Source organism: Erithacus rubecula (assembly GCF_903797595.1).
Source record: "Erithacus rubecula genome assembly, chromosome: 16".
Taxonomy (NCBI): Eukaryota; Metazoa; Chordata; class Aves; order Passeriformes; family Muscicapidae; genus Erithacus; species Erithacus rubecula.
The window spans coordinates 16,619,657-16,638,249 of NC_136668.1; the positions used below are offsets into that span (position 1 = coordinate 16,619,657).

The 18,593-nt window shown below is 47.8% G+C and overlaps 1 protein-coding gene across 1 annotated transcript; it reads left to right on the forward strand.

Annotated features, from left to right (window-relative positions):
- The first annotated feature begins 4,748 nt into the window (after positions 1–4,748).
- On the forward strand, positions 4,749–16,240 carry ADRA1B (adrenoceptor alpha 1B). The gene is made up of 2 exons (XM_079319999.1): positions 4,749–5,804; positions 15,644–16,240. Exons 1-2 carry the CDS (start codon positions 4,838–4,840, stop codon positions 16,153–16,155), a joined length of 1,479 nt encoding a protein of 492 aa, XP_079176125.1. The 5' UTR covers positions 4,749–4,837; the 3' UTR covers positions 16,156–16,240.
- Positions 16,241–18,593: the final 2,353 nt, after the last annotated feature.

The window sequence follows — 18,593 nt, forward strand, 5'->3', positions numbered from 1 at the left end:
ATGTATTTTTTGCTCTTCTCATCATGGAAATTCCCTTTCCTGGGATTCAGGGTTTGTGTGACCCAAGGAAATGTGTTCCTAGTTAACCACAAAATGTAAGGAAACCATAATCCAGTGTCTGTGGGAAGTTTTTGTAATTCTGGCTCAGTCAAAGAGGTTTTCCATGAAGGACAAAGTTCTGCCCATCAGAAAGAATGGAAATGAAGGAAATACATTTTGTGGATGAGACTTGACTGTGATTTTTACTGATTTCCAGAAGAAAGACTTCAGGAAGGAGCCTTGTACCAACATTATCCACTGTAATTAATAAAACAAGAAATAATTAAGTGCAGCTGTGTAGCTAACACTGAAGTTTCTGTGAAAAGCAGGCAAATTTCATCTTTTTATCAGCAGAGTTTTGAGGATCTCCCTACAGAGAAGCTGTTTTGAACATAATCTAAAGCCAAACACACATTCTCAGAGCTGCAGACACAATTCCTCATCACAGGAATATAAAAAAAAAAAATCACACCAAAAACTTTCCCTAGCCCAGCTCCTCACTCCACTTCTACTATCAGAGCAAACAGCTGAGAAGTGAGATGCAAATGCTCAAGAGGGATTATATAAAATTATATGGAGATATTCTCATTTAAATCCTGGATCAGCCTGTCCCCCCATGCCCAATTCAGAGCATTGTTGCAAAAGTGCTCTGGGAGTGTCTCAGAACCAATTCCAAATGCCAGCACATATTTTAACATCCCTTTGCAAATGAAGAAAAGGAAAAGAGCACCTTGCAAAGCTGAGCCATGATAAAGGGCTCCTCTTTCAGTGAAGGAGTCATTGAAAACTGGCTCTGGGAGCATCATTGAAGCATAATTGACTAGAATCCTTAGGTTATTAAATTCGTTTTTTCATTGAAAACTGATTCATCCGAGTGAAAGGAACTCTGCCATGGTTCCTGTCTGCACTTCTCTGAGCAGGTGTCTGACTGACTCCAATCCCCACCTCAGACCTGGCAGAAAAAGAAAAGTCCCCTTTTCTCACAGTGCCTCTCACCCCCAGGCAGGTACAGAGTTAATGCTCCTGTCTGAGTTTCAATACATTTGGTTCTCTTACAGCACCTGCTGCTGCAGATCTCAGAGCAATTTGTGAGCATTCATCAGCTCAGGCTCGTGATTTTCCAGTTTGGTTTTGCACAGGCTGGTAAAAGGGCTGTGAGAACACACCCAGCTCCGCCAGGGCTGGGGGACATGAGCCACATTTGTCTTCCTTTGACCCTGGAATGGGATTTCTCTGTCTGTCCTTTCCTCCAGAGGGCACAGAAAGCAGCACCAGGAAGGGAAGCAGACTGGTCCCAGTACTGAGCAAATGTTTTAGTGCAGCCATGACCAGTCAGGGTCTGTTCCCTTTCCTCTGCCATGGGCACTATGTCCTGGAACCTGCTGACCTCTGGAAGTGCCTGCTCAAAGGCTGCTGAAAGATCTGGTTCCTTGGGACTTCAAAGGCTGCCTGGAGTGTGCCCAGAGCCAGGCAGCAGTTCCAGGCCACTCTGTCCCCCTTGGCAGGCTGGGCATGTCCCACAGGGTGCCAGCTGAAATCCAGAGCAGAGCAGTTCACATCCTCACTGAGCTTTCCTTATCCAGCCTCTCAGCATTCTGCAGTGAGCAAATTCTCTTATGTGCCAAAGGCTGTAACAGGGTTATGTCTGGAGCTCATGGTCTAATCAAACTATTTTTAATCAGTGTAGCTCAGCCCCCGGGAGAGGGAGATCTCTGGTTAGGGGGAGGAATGAGCCAAGACACATTGTCATTCAGCAGCATGAAAAGGGTCCTGGTTTATTCTTCTTTACAGCTTAACCATCCTGCCTCTGACACAGCAAACTCCTCTGCAGGGTCCAACTGCAGGCTCTGACTGCTGGCTATTTCCTGCTGGACTGTGACTGAAAGTTTTGGTTTGCAGGCTCTGAATGCAGCTTTCACCCAGCTCAACTCTCACTGCAGTCTGTGACTCCATCAGACCCAGACTGACCTCACAGCACATCTTTACTGCAGCACTCTCTCCTTTGTTTTGTTCTTCTTTGTGTCTCTCTGGATCTTTCCTAATTCCTCAGGGCTCCTCCACGCTCTCTTCCTCCAAAATCTCCCCTGAGCAGCCACCCCTTTTATCACACTTATCTTTATTTATCAGAGCTGCAACCCATTAAGGGCATGGCTATTCCATCCTCCTCTACAAGGAGGATGCAGAGACTCCTCTGTGCCACCACAGGGAGGATGCAGTGACTCTGTGCCCTTTGTGCCACCACAGGGAGGATGCAGTGACTCTGTGCCCTTTGTGCCACCACAGCTGCACTAAAGGTGGTACCAGGGCAGAGCTGTGGCCCCAGGACAGAGCCTGAGGAATTCACAGTCAGAAATCACAAACAGGACTGAGAGTGGAGCCCAGCAGGAGCTGGAAGAGTGAAGGATGAATGTCCTGGGTCCCAGCTGCTGCCTGCCTTTGGCAGCACTGAAAACTCTGCTGGGGAAAGATGAGGTGAAGCTCATAAATCCAGAGTTTCTTCCCTTCAGTGACTCCATGACATTATCCTGTCATTCTTGTCAATGTTTCAAAGGGAAATTTCTGAACAACAAAGCTCTGCCACAGCCCTGCTGCTGGGAAGGGCCACACCAACATCTGCCATGCACTCCCTAAAATTCAACTTTTGTTTACACAGTTTGTCCTCAAAACCAGCAGTCAGCTGCAACTCTCAGCCATAGCTGCCTTATTAAATATGAAGTTTTTATTTCAAACACAGTACATTTTGTATCAGGAAAATCAATATAGAGTAACTCAGAGTACAGCAGACAACAGCTGGGGGATGTAATCTGATGACAGAAAGTTGAGAACAGGATTTTGGCAGTTTAATGTTCTCAAATCTCTCACTTGTTGTTTTTCATGGCACTGAGTTCTAAAGATCTGAGATTTCTCCCCAAAGCTTCACAAGATGAAGAAACCAAGAAACCACTGCTTTCGACATTAAAGGCTACTAGCTACAAAATAAATCAGTTGTTACTTATATTTTGCTTTATAGGCTACTGTAAGAGGATGACTCTTCCCAGAGCTACGATGAGTTATCAACATCAGTGGCCTCAGAGTCCTGAGCAAAGACTCAGGAAGATAGTTCAGCATCAAGAGTACTAAAGGAGAAGTATTTCCTACAGTAAATTCTTGTCTCTGCCTTCCCTTGGGCTGGGGGTGCTCAGCTCTGCTCAGGGCTGGGGTTCACAACAAACTCTGCCTGGAAAAGTTACAGAGGTGGAAAAGAGGAGATGAAGGCACAGATGTGCCCAGTACAGGAGTACAGAAGAGCATCAAGATTTTGCTGAACTGTCACAATTTTATTTTATCCTCAGATTCTTAATTAGAAACAAACTTTATGCCGTCATTGAATATTGAATAATAATACTGAATAATGAATAATACAAATAAATCAGGGATTTTTGGAACCAAGCTATTTGTCCTTAGGAGATGATTAGCTCTCTAAAATGATACATGACTCACAAAATAAACTCCAATATATTTCCTTAACAGGCAAAAGGGTAACAGATCACTTTGTCCCGAAACTGCTTTTCTCACCACGTCGCACCAAGGGTATTTTTTCTCAGATAATGCAATTGGTTTTTTACAGGTTGGCACTGCAGGTTCCCGTGGCAAGTGCCGAGTTAAGATCGTGATGTTCCCGCGGTGTCACCTGGCCGGCATTGCCCTCTAGTGCTGTCCCACTGCTCTCCCCTCTCACTGCTGTCCCCAGTGCTGTCCCACTGCTGTCCCTCTGCTGTCCCACTGCTGTCCCACTGCTGTCCCTCTGCTGTCCCCAGTGCTGTCCCACTGCTCTCCCCTCTCACTGCCGTCCCCAGTGCTGTCCCCGCACCGCCACCGCAGGGTCCCCGCACTGTCACAGTCAGTCCCTGCACCGCCACCGCACAGTCACCGAGAGCCACTGACAGTGACCGCACTGTCCCCGCACTGTCCCCGCACTGTCCCCGCACTGTCACGGCACTGTCACAGCACTGTCCCCGCACAGCCTCTGACACACATCGCACAGACACCTCGCAGTCCCTGCACAGCCACCGCAGGGTCACCGCACTGTCCCCGCACCGCTCCTGTGCCCGCACGGCGGAGCCGCCACCGCCCCGCAGGGACCCGGGGCCATCCTTCTGTCCCCTCTGTCCCTCTATATCCCTGTCCCTCTGTCCTCGTGTCCCTGTGTTCCCTTATCCCTCCACCTCTCTGTTCCTCTATCCCTCTGTCCCTCTGTGTCTCAGTCCCCCTGTCCCCCTGTTTCTCTGTCTCTCTGTCCCTCTATCCCTCTGTCCCTTTGTCCCTCTGTCCCCCTGTCCCCCTGTCTCTCTATCCCTCTCTCCCTCTATCTCTCTTTCCCTCTACCTCTCTGTCCCTCTCTCCCTCTACCTCTCTGTCCCTCTGTCCCCGTGTCCCCCTGTCCCTCCGTCCCTCGGTCCCTCCGCCTCCGCTCCGGGGCCAGCGCTGATCCCGCCCCGTGTCAGGCACGGCAGCAGCGCAGCTCCCCCGGCTCCGGGCAGGATTCAGGATTCAGGACTGAGGATTGGGGATTCAGGACTGAGGATTGGGGATTCTGCTGCCGCCGCCGCTGCTGCCAGCGGCTCCGCAGGGGCAATGCGGGGGCGCGGAGGGGGCGCGGGTGAGCGCGGTGCCCCGGGCCCGCCGGGCTGCGCTGCCGGGGCTGCGGGGCCGTGAATCCCCCCGCCCGCACCGCCCCCGGCTCTGCGCCCGCTCGCCGCCTCCAGAGATGACTTTGGGCTGACTCGCCGAGGGACACAACCCCAGCTTGCTATGGAGGATGATTTTTAAGATGAATACCTACCTTGGTGATAAATCCAATACATCGATACCGGGATATTTCAAAGGCTCCGCACTAAATTACGGCAATTTTTCTGCAAACAACTCCAACGAGACAGGAAGCAACCTGGATTCACCTGCCTTGGCCACCAGCAGGGCGATCATTGTGGGGCTGATCCTCGGTGCCTTTATTCTCTTTGCTATCATAGGTAATATCCTGGTAATTCTCTCAGTGGCTTGCAACAGACATTTAAGAATCCCTACGAACTATTTCATCGTTAACCTGGCCATAGCAGACCTGCTGCTGAGTTTCACCGTCCTGCCGTTCTCCGCCACGCTGGAAGTGCTGGGCTACTGGGTTTTGGGGAGGATATTCTGTGACATCTGGGCGGCGGTGGATGTGCTGTGCTGCACAGCCTCCATTCTGAGCCTGTGTGCCATCTCCATCGACAGGTACATCGGGGTGCGCTACTCGCTGCAGTACCCCACGCTGGTCACCAGGAGAAGGGCGATCCTGGCTCTGCTGGGCGTTTGGCTCCTGTCCATGGTGATTTCCATCGGGCCCCTGCTGGGCTGGAAGGAGCCGGCCCCGCAGGACGACAGGGAGTGCCGCATCACCGAGGAGCCTTTCTACGCCCTCTTCTCCTCCCTGGGCTCCTTTTACATCCCCTTAATCGTCATCCTTGTCATGTACTGCCGGGTCTACATCGTGGCCAAAAGGACTACCAGGAATCTGGAGGCTGGGGTGATGAAGGAAATGTCCAACTCCAAGGAGCTGACCCTACGGATTCATTACAAGCACGAGGACACCTTAAACAACACCAAATCCAAGGGTCACAATCCCAGGAACTCCTTAGCTTTCAAACTTTTAAAGTTCTCCAGAGAAAAGAAGGCGGCCAAGACGTTGGGAATTGTGGTGGGCATGTTTATCCTGTGCTGGCTGCCCTTCTTCATCGTCCTGCCACTGGGTGAGTTGGGAACCAGGGGGCTGCGAGGGCAGGGGTCAGGTTGGGTTTGTTGGATCCTACAGAAATATCATGGAGAGGAATCAGCTGGATGAAAAGGAGAGCTGCAGTGAGAGAATGAAAGGAAGGGAATGAAAGGAAGGGAACTCCTGATGTGCAGTCACACTGGAACTTTGGGAAGTGTGAAGCTGCACAAAGCTGCTCACCTGGAGTCCTCAGGCCTGTGTCACCCCACAGGACAATATCTCCAGGGTTTATGTGTTAAATCTCCCTTTGTGTTGTTCATTTGAATTGAATTAGGTGTCAGAAACATTACCAGAATGCTTTACCCCAAATCCTAGAGAAGACCAGAGAACTGCAGCACTGCAATGTTGGGGGTTCAGGGTTTGGGATATAACACAGTAGGATTTTGGCGTTTTAAGGTGCCCTAACTGGAAATCAACTTAGTTAATTGTGAAGGGCAAAACTCCCCTGAGCTTTGGGAGGCTGAAAAGTTCTAGATCTGAGTTCAAACGTTACTGATCAAATCTCAAAACCAGAGGAGACCCCACATATCCCCAAGGAAGGTGCTTGTTGCTGTCAGTAGTTCTTCATTCAGCTGTTCTGGGCACTGCCATGGCAGCTTTTGGCAGCCACTTTGTTCACTTCCAACTTTAAAACATTGTTGAAGCATTGACACGGCCTTAACACATTGCTCAGTGCCCCCAGAGCTGGGTGGAATGTGCTTGCATTGTTTTTAATACTAGCACTGCCTCTGAAGGGGAGGATCTCAAGATATTCAATTACTGAGCTCTCAGAAATATCTGTCCAAAATTCATTTCTCTGAGACAATCTGGCAGCCTAATTATGGAAAGAGGTGGATAAAGAAAAGGGAGAAAAAGCCTTTATTAATGTTCTGTGTTTGTGTTTACTTAGTTACCCAACCAAAACATTTCTGATTGAGTGGTACGCGAATATTTTTAGACAGAGTTGTAGAAAACTAAACTGAGTTCAGCAACCTGGTCCTGGTGAAGAATTATAAAACTAAAATTTCTGTGTAATATCATTTAGGATCTTTGCTGCTTCAACTACTACAGGGCAACTTTGTAATCTCTAGCTTATTATAGTGAATTTTAAAATCTTTATGACTGAAGACTTTCCACAGCATCCCATCCCGGATCCATTCCCACGGTGGATATTTCCCCTTTGTTTTCCTGGCTAGGAACAGGCTGGGTTTATTCCTTGTCCCTGGCTTTTCTTTTTCAATTTATGATCCAGTGCTGCCCAAACCCCTGTATTTTTATCTCTCTGTATCAGTGCAGAGTCAATTAAGGATGTCAGGCATGACTCAAGCATTGCTCACTAGGACAGGTGGGAAAAGTTCTTTTCCTGACAGTGCAGCTGCTCTCAACTGCAGCAGAGGAGAAAGAATTCCTAAGGAGCTGTGAGCTGCACTCTTCAGAGCAGGAATCTTTTGCTTTGCATCTTGAAGACACAAAATTCAGTGAAATGCTATTAAAAACCTTTTAAAGAGCACTCAGTGGTATGAAATCAATTCCTGGGATAGGCAAGCTGTAGAATCCAGGAGGTGCTGATGTTTTCCAAGCTCTCCATCGGCTCCTGAGCTGTCCAGCTGAGACACCTCCCCCCTGCAAGGACTGGCTTCTCCCTCAGCTGCTCCTTCTCCTGTTTGCCCCACTAACCCAAATCACACCCTCACATCTGCATCGTTGCTATTTCTATTCCTCTGCTCCCTGATTCCCTCAGTAATTCCATGACTCTGCAGGGAGGTGTTGGCAAAGCAGCTCTGGATTTCTGTGGATCCAACCACGAGACATTTGCCAAGCAGATAAATGTTATTTCTGCAGCACTGCAGCCTGGTCTGAGCAAATCTCCTTGGATGTGGCAGAGTTTCTTTGGTATTCTCAGCAGTTCCATGAGTTTCCCAGGCAAAATTATTCTTCTTCCAGTCTGGCATTTCAATTTATTCCACAGCTCCCCATTTGATATTCCAGCCCAGAATTATTCCATCAGGTGGCAGCTATGCCCTGGGAGCAGCTGTGGTGCTGAAAGCAGGCAGATTGCTTAGAAATATGAAAAGAAATTTTATCAACACTTCCAGAGAATTTTTCAAGCAAAAATCCCAAGGAAAACTCTGCATCCAGTGCAGATTGGAATTCCAGCCTTGATACCTCAGGTGCTGAGCAGCATTAAAGTCTCAGCACTGAATTTCCCCCAGTCAGTTCTGGAGCACTGAGCTGTGCTGTCTTCAGCACCTGGGGGTGCAGAACTGGCATCAGAGAGAATCATGTGAGAAATTTGGGTTATTCCTGTGCTGAATATTCTTTCCAGACAGCAGTGGAGCTACAGAACATCCTGGCTGCACATTTATAAAAGCTCCCTGCTTGTGCAGTCACCCTGCCACTCAAAATTATTTGTGATTCAACACAAAGAATAAACTGAAGACATTTGTGTCTTTGAGACAACTTCTTGGGCCATAAATTCAGTGACTCAGCTTTGAGGAGTAAATATCTTGTTTTTTTAAAATAAATGTTTCTTTTCATCTCTTTCATACACATTCTTCCTTAGGCAGCAGGACTACATTAAATATTCGTTGCTGATAAATGATGAGTGAAAGATTCTTTTCATTTAAAGGCTAGAGCCCTGCAGAACTAAGGTAACACTCATTAAAACTCCCTCCTTTAAACAATGGAGTGTCCAGTTTTAAGGCAATACCTTTGTTTAAAAAATGAATACAAAATGAAGGGTCCTATAAGGAGAGGTTTAGTGTCACTCCTGTGAATTGAGATATCAGAGCAGACTTCCCAGTGCTCTCCCAGCCATTCCCAGAGGAAAACCCACCAGGGACTCAAGCAGGGCACTTCCCCAGCCTGCTGCAGAATTCAGAGCAGGATCCACTGCCCAGTCCAGAGCCTAAATCCCCCCACTCCCACAAATCCTGGGGCCCATCAATGAAGAAAAATAAAACTTTTGGAAATTTAATATCAGTGGGAGAAGGTCCCAAGAGCCCCAGGATGAAGATACCTGGTGGGTCTATCACTATGGATCACACTTCTGTAATATCTCTATAAGTTAAAAAAATAATATTAAATATTGCACATTGTAGGTCAGCCAACACAAAACTATTCCAAAAATGTTTTTTAAGCACAGAATGTAGATTATGTTACATCAGACCAACCTTTGAGAATACAAAGAATACCATGGGAAACCCTTCCAGGCTTTAGGTCTGGTGCTGTCAGTGCCACTGGGCTCAGCTCTCTGCAGGGCTTTAGGCCTGGCTTATCTTCACCTCATTTGCCTCCTCTTCCCCTCCCTGACCAGTCCATCTCGAATTGATGACCTCGAGTTAATAGTTACAGAATCCAAATAAATGAATGGATGTGGCAATCTGGCAGGTCAATCCTCGTGCAAAGTTCAGTTGACAGGACACAGCAGGAACGGGACAATTAAACATCCTGAGGGCATTCACTGAGCAGCAGGAGTGTTTTGGCACGTGGGGAGCCCCAGATTATTTGGGGATGATTCATTTTGCTCCTGAAATAGCCTCCCTTAAGCCCTGGTTTAAGCCTCTGCTTTGCAAAGGGTATCAATTACCAGTCACTTACAAACTACTGGGGTTTAGGACAGAGTTGTTATCAGAGTAGGGGAAACTGCACAAATTCCTGGGGAATTCCTCTGCAGGCTTTGGATTTGTTTGTGAAGGGAAATCCTACAGTGGTTATGGCACAGAAACAAATACACAAAGCAATGCAGAAAAAAATACACAGAAATCAACCAGTGGTGACTCTTCAGCTCCAGGGGTGGCAGCAGCTCCTGTGTCAGCTCAGAGAGATCCCAGGGAAAAAAAATATCAGGGCTGAGCTACTGGGAAGTGAGAGGAAATCTCACAAATCTTAAAGGCAGAAGGGAAGGAAGAGGAGGAAATGTTTTTGGCAGGGCAGCTGGACAGGTCCTTCCCCAGAGGGGCTTGCAAACCTGAGAAGGAGCACACTGAGAGAAGACAGGAACAGCACTGAGAGAAGTGACAAACCCCAGGTGGTCCTCAAGCACCTGAGGCCACAGCTCAGGGTCTCAGCTGAAACACTGCCAGGACCAAAGAGCCAGGAGGTTTTTCACATCTTCACTAGAACAAACCCACTGCAGGATTTGGGGCTGTTTTGATGGGATTCCAGGTGAGCCCTAGGAACTGGAAAACAAGAACCATCCATCTCTGAGGGATGAGAGAGAAAATCTGCACTGAAAATTCATCCAGCACCTCTGGAACAGGGTTCAGTTCCATGCTGGATCCATTTCCTACCAGCCATGGCCAAGACAGATTGGCTCAGATGTCAGGCAAGGAGGAGGGAAAACACCAGGGCATGTTCAGTAAGTGCAGATATAGAAGTGCAATAAATGAAATGTCAGCAGACTCAGATTAGCTTTTCTAGACTCCCTTAATCAGCTAATCCTTTGCAAAACAAGGATAATCTTGGCTCCTGTGCTGTCTGGTCAGGAGCTGCTGGAGTCTGTAACTCTTTTGGACTAAATAATAACAACAATAATGCTGTGCTTGTGTCCCTGTGCACTGTCAGCTCTAGACACTGAAGGAGATTCTGACCAAAACTGATCTTGGCTTTATCACACTTGTCTGAGGGCAGCACAGTTTAAACACAGGTGAGTTCTCTCTGTGGGCTGAGGTGGTGCCCAGAGCAGCAATTCTGTATTTAAATACAAGGCACTGTCCCTTCAGCAATCAAATGTAGCTGCTGTGCCTTGCAACTGCTGGTAATGCAAGGAGCTCTGGGGTTTAGGAAAAGATCTCGTGCCTATCTGTACTCCTTGAAGTCCTGGTTTTATTTTGGCCACTCCAGATAAGTTTCTATTCTCAGAGCCTTTCAAAAGCCTCTCAGATTTGAGTCATTGTGAATGAAGCTCATGCTGTTCTCATTGCAGTGATTTGTTCAGCTGAAATATGAGGCATCTGCTGCAGGTTTTTGGTCCTAGGACATGAATTCCTCACAATCAGGACACTTTGGAGCTCTGAGCAAGCTGGGATGGTGGAAGGTGTCCTGCCCATGGCAGGGGTGGGACTGGATGAGCTCTAGGCTCCCTTTAAACAAAACATTCCAAGATTCCAGGACATTCCTACTGTACCTGTCACTCCACAGTCAGAGGATGGCACCTGCCAGACTTGGAACCCCATCAGATTTCTATGCTACCCAGTACTTATAATTCATCCAGTTTTCCTTTCATTTTCCTTATTGAATTTGATTCTGCTTATTTTGGGTACTCTCCCTGTTCCTCAAGATCATTTTTCAGTGTTTTCCAGCTGTTTTCCCTGTTTTCCTAATCCTCCTCTCCAGCAGCCTGCAGTGCCTCCCAGCTTGACCAACCCTTAGCTTTATAACCATCCTCTCCACTTCATCATCTACTGTTTGTAAACATCTACTGTTCAGGGGTTTTTTGCCATATTAAATAAGTCCAGGGGAATGTACACAAACATTGGATGCTGGAAGGGAAGAAATCAGGAGCTTTAGAAATCCAATTAACTCCAAAACCTTGGCACACTGGCTTGGCTGAGCCCGTGGTGAGAAGGGCTGCAGAAAGCTTAAACAAAAGGCAACCACATCCTCTCAGCACATTCTAAACTCACAACAATTCTGCTCAGGGGCAGATGATGGCTCCTGCAGGGAGGATTTACTGGCTGTGCTCACAGGGGATGTAACTCAGCCATCAGGAGCTGTGGCTGCTGCAGGAATCACAGCAGGAGCACAGAGATTCCCAGCCTGGAAGGTCTCGTGCTGCTCACAGCACAGATCTGATCAATCTCTTTTCCCAGGGAAAAGTTCCATCATAAAGCAGATTTCAGGCTCATTTCTGCACAAGCTGACTCCTGAAGGACAGATGGACATGGGGGTTGATGTTGGTGAAGTTTCCTGTTTTCCCTGTCTCAGACCTCAGCTGTTATCATTTGGTGTTTTGCAATCCTTTCCCTCACCAGAGCAATTTTTAAAATCTTGGAATTTTCTCTTGAAAAGCTCAGATTTAACTCCAGTCAGAATGGCTCCAGTCTGCATCAAAATGGAATCTCTGAAAGAAGGTTGGCCCTTGGGTTGCCTTCCCAGGGCAACCTATACCTGACTTTCAACTTCCAATCATAATTACCAATTCTCTATTTCTCTTTTATGGTGTGCAAATAAGAAAGATTTGAAGCACTTCAACTTGTTATCGATAGAGAGAAGGAATTTCAGGTTTTGTGGCTCTTTAAACTTCAAACAATGCCAGAGGCATGCAGTGGATCTCCAGTTTCCCAGCTGGAATATCCAGTGGTGCACAGCAGAGCCCTGACATGATTTTGTTGTACATTGGATTGCAATAAATCCAAATGTTGGATTTGCTTCAGGAAACTGGAAGGCAACTCAACATACTCCCCTCTAGGTGTGTTTTCATCTCAGCAAAACTGGATTTAGAAGATTCTAAAATGCAATTCTTTTGTAAGGCACAGAAAACAGCACTTGACAGCCCAAATTCATCCCTAGTGACTTGTCCTTAAATCCAGGGAATTCACAGTACTCCTCCCCAATTATTATCTAATCTAAAAGTACCAACTCCTGAGCAGAACTGATCATTTTATGAGTAATTTATTATACTTAATTGATGTCAAACCCACAATGCATTAAAAATGAATGTTTAATTAAAACCTCCTTCAGTGAAGAGTTTTCCTTAATTAAGAGTACAGCAATTAAACCACTCCAGAAGATTTTTCTGCTGCCCACCCTGATATTTTAAGGACTCTTCCCAGGTTCACTGAAGTCCTCATGAGGCTTTTCAAAGGGTTTCAAGGATTTCCCTGACTCCAGTGGACTCTGAATTTTAATGTCTCAGTGATGCTCTGCCTCCATATTCTGCAGATTATGTGAGGAGAATTAATATTGCAAATTGTTTCCCACAGTGTTCCCTAATTTCATTGAGGAGACTTGACTGACTTTCTCTGTAATAAAGCATTCATTATAAAGAAGCAGTCAGTGCCTAAATGAAATTAGTTTTTGCTAAATAAAATACTTCTTAATTCCTTTTTATGATACTTGCTCAGTTTATCTCCAAGCTCAACAGCTCCATCAAGCCTGAGGACTGTGAGCAAAAAACTGATCCCTCCAAACTGATCCAGCTGATTTTCTGAAATATTTCCTGTTCCCCACTTGTGCTTTGCAGAAATCTTATTGGTGTCAGTGGTGCAGTGAGAGGGAGGTTGTGGTGCTGTGATTAATAAGTCACAGGGTTAGTGCTGAGAGATAAAAGTGAGCAGCAAACACACATCCCTTGGAGTGAGGCTGTTCAACATGGAACAGGAGAGCAATCCCTTGGAGAAGGGAAATCCCTCTGGCCACCCCACCAGGAATAAATCACTGAGGACAGAACCACATGCAAATCCTGCTGGCATTTTAAAGAGCAATTTAAATCAGCACAGGGCAATATTTAATCTCTTTATCAGGCTGCAGTGGGGAAGTGATTGGAGATTGGAGCAGGAAATATCAGTCTGGTGTTTGAGTGTGCCCAGCAGGCTTTGCTTTAGCATTTTATCAGGGTATCAGAACAGCCCACACTTGTTTGCTCCAGACAGGTTAATGCAGCTGAGTAAAAGGACTGGTAGCTAATTTTTTACAAAAATTAAAGTTCAGCTTTTGGCTACAATAATAGAAAGGTTTTGAAACTGAGAAAATCAGGAGTAAGTTCTTGTGTATGTAGATTAAAGAAGCACAGCTCATTCATCTGCATTGGTTCCCAGTTTTCATCTCTAGATTTTTACTCTTTTATCTGACCTGTAAATTTTACCCTCTCCTCAGGACAGAGGCAGGACCTGCAGGACCTGCAGGATCTGCAGCAGCTGCACAAGAAAGGCTCTGGCCAAACCCCACAGACCATTGCCAGCAGCACAGCCTGAGGGACAGGGGCTCACCCTGCAGGAGTCCTGTAGAGCCCTGAAGTGCAGGAGCTGGCAGGAAATCCCTTCAAACTTTTTATTTGACTCTGAGCTCCTCAGCTCCAGGGCAGAGCCAGAGCTGGCACCATTCCCAAATTCTGCCAGGATAAAATCTGGGATCAGGAGCCACAGACAGGGGATGCTGCCCAGCTCTGGCACCATTCCCAAACTTTGCCATGATAAAATCTGGGATCAGGAGCCACAGGCAGGGGATGCTGCCCAGCTCTGGCACCATTCCCAAACTCTGCCATGATAAAATCTGGGATCAGGAGCCACAGACAGGGGATGCTGCCCAGCTCTGGCACCATTCCCAAACTCTGCCATGATAAAATCTGGGATCAGGAGCCACAGGCAGGGGATGCAGCCCAGCTCTGGCACCATTCCCAAAACTTTGCCATGATAAAATCTGGGATCAGGAGCCACAGGCAGGGGATGCAGCCCAGCTCTGGCACCATTGCTAAACTCTGCCATGATAAATCTGGGATTCTGGCTCTCCAGGACCCTCAGTGCAGGGAGTGCAGCCAGCCCTGGCCCCACACAGGCCATGCTGGCTGTGCTGGCACCCCAGAGCTGTTGCCCAGGAGCAGAGGAATTGCTCATGCTCAGTGTGGAGGCCCCAGGCACGACCTCAGAGTTGCAGTGAGATGGGAACAGTGCCCAGGATCACAACCTGCCCCTCCCTTGGCATCCTGACAGCCACCACTGACTCAGCTGCTCTCACAGCCCAGCACATCCAAAACCATTCCAGAGGAAAAGGTTCTTTCCAGCCAGGCTGGGGGGTCACCTTCCATTTGAAACACCCTGCAAATCTAACCCCAGCTCTTGACAGAGGAATTCTCTCCTGGATTCCCAGTCCTTGGTCACTTGAGCCAGAAGTGTTTTCCCAGATGGATCACAGACCCAGCTCTGTTTGCCAGAAAATTCTCATAGATTCTTTTCTCCCATGTGCTAAATTTAGCTGATCAATTGCCACAAAGAGTAGAGGAAGTGGATTCCCCAGTGTGAGCTTTTCATTGGGCAGCCTCATTAGGGAAATTGTTTGGTTGTGAAGGGAAGGGGAAGTATTCACAGAATAACCTCTTGGTTTGGGTTACACCGTTTTTATGAATGCCTGAGATATGGGAAGTTCCCCAATTAACTTCAGGTTTTGGGAGGTTTGTATTCTCACAATAATCTGGAGAAATGGAGGGGCATTCAGCAGCTGCCAGAGGAAGTATTAGAAGTTATAATGTTTGTCTGGAAATGCTCTTTTTGAGGGACCTGGGAACACCTTTCTGCAAAAATTACCTTTGAAAGCTCTTTGAAGAAGGCACAGACTGGACAAGGGAGGTTTGATCTGTCCCTGGGATCAGGAGATGTTCCTGCAGCAGGTGTGGACCTATAAACACAAAGACTGCTTCTTATTTTTTATTCCTTCATCAGTGACATGCTCCTTTAGCTTTCAGATGGGAAATATTTCCTTATTAGCTTTAAAAATAACACGTTAGTACCAGAAGACCAACATGCATGAAAGAGTTTTAAAACACAGATTCTAACAGTGATGTGATGAATGTGTTCCCTTCCTAAAGGCAGACAAACCCCTCATCTCAAATATTCTCTGCCTGTCCCATCTCAGATATTCTCTGCCTGTCCCATCTCAGATATTCTCTGCTTGTCTCATCTCAAATATTCTCTGCTTGTCTCATTTCAGATATTCTCTGCTTGTCCCATCTCAGATATTCTCTGCCTGTCCCATCTCAGATATTCTCTGCCTGTCTCATCTCAGATATTCTCTGCTTGTCTCAGATATTCTCTACCTGTCCCATCTCAGATATTCTCTGCTTGTCTCAGATATTCTCTGCCTATCTCATCTCAGATATTTCTGCTTGTCTCCCCTGGACAGGATCCCTGTTCTCAGCTCTGAAGCCTCCTGAAACGATCTTCAAGGTGATTTTTTGGCTTGGCTACTTCAACAGCTGCTTGAATCCCATCATCTACCCCTGCTCCAGCAAGGAGTTCAAGAGAGCTTTCATCCAGATCCTGAGGTGCCAGTGCCACCGGCGCAAGCAGCTGGGCTGGTGGCCCTACAGCTACAGGACCTGGAGGCGCTGCTCCCTGGAGCAGGGCAGGAGAGACTCCCTGGAGGACAGTGGCAGCTTCCTGAGTGGCAGCCAGAGGACTTTGTCCTCAGCCTCCCCCAGCCCTGGCTATGTCAGCAGGATCAGCCAGCCACAGCTGGAGCTGTGCACGCTGCAGGGCTGCAGCAACTGCAGCTCCCAGCTCAGCCCAGCCCGCCAGCCCCGCGGGCAGCAGGGCCCCTGCCAGTTCTTCACCTTCCAGCTGCTGCCCCAGCACAATGGGCACGGCCCTGCTGCCAGCCAGGGCTCTGCCTGTGAGCCCACGGGCACCCCCTGAGGGCAGCACTGCCTGGAGGGCAGCTCCTCTGGGATCAGCCATCCTGAGAGCTCTGTGCCCCTGGACACTGCCCTGCTCCTGCCAGGCACAGCAATGCAGCCAGCGTCCTCAGGAGAGCAGCAGGGACGGGAGGATTGGTGTCACTGCAGTGCCCACAGCAGGGACTGCCCACAGCAGGGACTGCCCACATTCCCAAATAATTCCCAGAGAAACTACTGAGGCTGAGCAGAGGGCAGGGAGGGTGCTGGGCACAGCCAGGGAAGGGAATGAGGGATTCCTCAGGTGTCCTGGCAGAGCTGGACAGACACACACACCTGGGGTGGGCAGGGGTGACCAGCTGGGCCTGGGTGGGGAAGGAGGAAGGGAGGAAGGGAGGGATGGATGGATGGAGGGATGATGGATGGATGGATGGATGGATGATGGATGGATGGATGGATGGATGGATGGATGGATGGATGGATGGATGGATGGATGGAGGGATGATGGATGGATGGATGGATGGATGGATGGATGGATGGATGGATGGATGATGGATGATGGATGGGTGGATGGATGGATGGGTGGATGGATGGGTGGATGGATGGATGGATGGATGGATGATGGATGGAGGGATGATGGATGATGGATGGATGGATGATGGATGGAGGGATGATGGATGGAGGGATGATGGATGGACAATGAATGGATCCATGGATCCCTGGGTGATGGGTGGATGGATGGATGATGGATGGATGGATGGATGATGGATGGATGATGGATGGATGATGGGTGGATGGATGATGGATGGATGGATGATGGATGGATGGATGGATGGATGATGGATGATGGATGGATGATGGATGGACAATGGATGGATCCATGGATCCCTGGGTGATGGGTGGAGGAGTGAGGAATACACTCTCCACGTGTCCCTGCTGTGCCCATAATTCTGGATTGTTCCGTACGTCGCTGTACACTGGCACTTTAGAGATGGCAAAAAATGATTAAAGTCATTTCTCAACAATTGAAACACTGGCTCCTGTTATTGTAGGGCTGGAATTCAGCCAAGGTCCCTCAGCAGGATTCCCCAACTCTCATGGCCACTGCATTTGCCACTGTGGCTCCTGGGATGATTCCCTCATCACCAACACACATATTTCCTCTTCCATCAGGAATTGTTCTAATGAGTTCCTTCACCAGGAGCTCTTTGAAAGTTTGAAAATTCCAGCAGTGGTGAGAGCTCAGAATCTCCATTTCAGCTCTCCAGTGAGTGTCCTGCAGACATCCAGGCTCCAGAGGGTCTGATTTCTAAAAGCACCACTCCTAAATCACTCCAAACAGCTCCCAAAGCCCAGGCCTGGTTCCTTGAGCACTCCTTGGAAAGAGCTCTGCATGTTTAGAGGCTTTTCCTTTGCCTCTTGGATGAGAAGAGTCAAACAACACCAGCTTCACCTCCAGTCACAGCCTCAACACAGGTACAGGCAATAAAAATTCTATAGAATGGGGAAAAACTCCACATGGATCTGAAGGAGGGACTCCAAGGATCAGAGAGGAGAAAGTCTGATATGCCACCTTAAAATATGCAACTTTTGCAAGGCCACCTGGCTTGTCCAGATGAGATCTATTCTAAATATCTTCATTTTCCCCACTGGAATCTTTTACAACCTCCACCAGGCAAAGCCAGCCCAAACAGAGGTTGTACAAAATCACCCTCTTCCTTTTGCTAGTCCTTCTTTTAATGCAATGTTTTCCTTTAATGGAAAAACTATTTGGACCAGGGCACAATCATAAAGCCTTGTGGGACAAACCCATTTTTTATTACAGCCAGAATGAATTTGCCAAGCAGTGGCAGTGGCACATGGTGGGATCTTTTTTATGCTCATTCAGAGACTTCCTGATGAAATCACTCTGTGGGCAAACAAATTCTCCTCTCCAAATAAACTGCTGCCATTAAACACTGAAGGTGTTCACAAAACACTGAATTTCCCCAGGTTAAGCTGCTGGGAGGAGCTTCATCCCTGAGGAGGGGCTGGTCCAGAGGAACTCAGTGGAAAGGCACAGCTGGAATGGCTCAGGGAGCTTTGTCACAGCCCAGCTGTACAGAAATTAAACCCATTAGGCTTCAGTGCACTCAGCTGTCACAAAAGTGCTGCTTATTTGTGAGAAGAGTTATGGTAAAATCAATCCAGCTGAATGAGGCTGAAGCTGGAGAGCATCCTGCATCCTTTGCTCTTTGGAAATGCAGCTTCCCATTATCTTTACAAATGTGATGGGGAGAGGAGAGGACACTGGTACTACAGAGTACAGTTCCAGTCTGGAAAATGTCAAAATAGCAACTTTCTATTCAGCAGCTGAGCTCAGTGCTCTCAGCTGTGTGCTTGACTTTCACCTCAGACAAATGAGCAGAAAATTGCCCTGCACAGGAGATAATCCCAGCAGTTATGGGATGGAATGATGGG

Coding starts and splice junctions, on each gene's coding strand:
- ADRA1B (XM_079319999.1), top strand. CDS start 4,838: ATGATTTTTAAGATGAATACCTACCTTGGTGATAAATCCAATACATCG. Junction 5,805..15,643: donor CTTCATCGTCCTGCCACTGG/GTGAGTTGGGAA, acceptor TCCCCTGGACAG/GATCCCTGTTCTCAGCTCTG.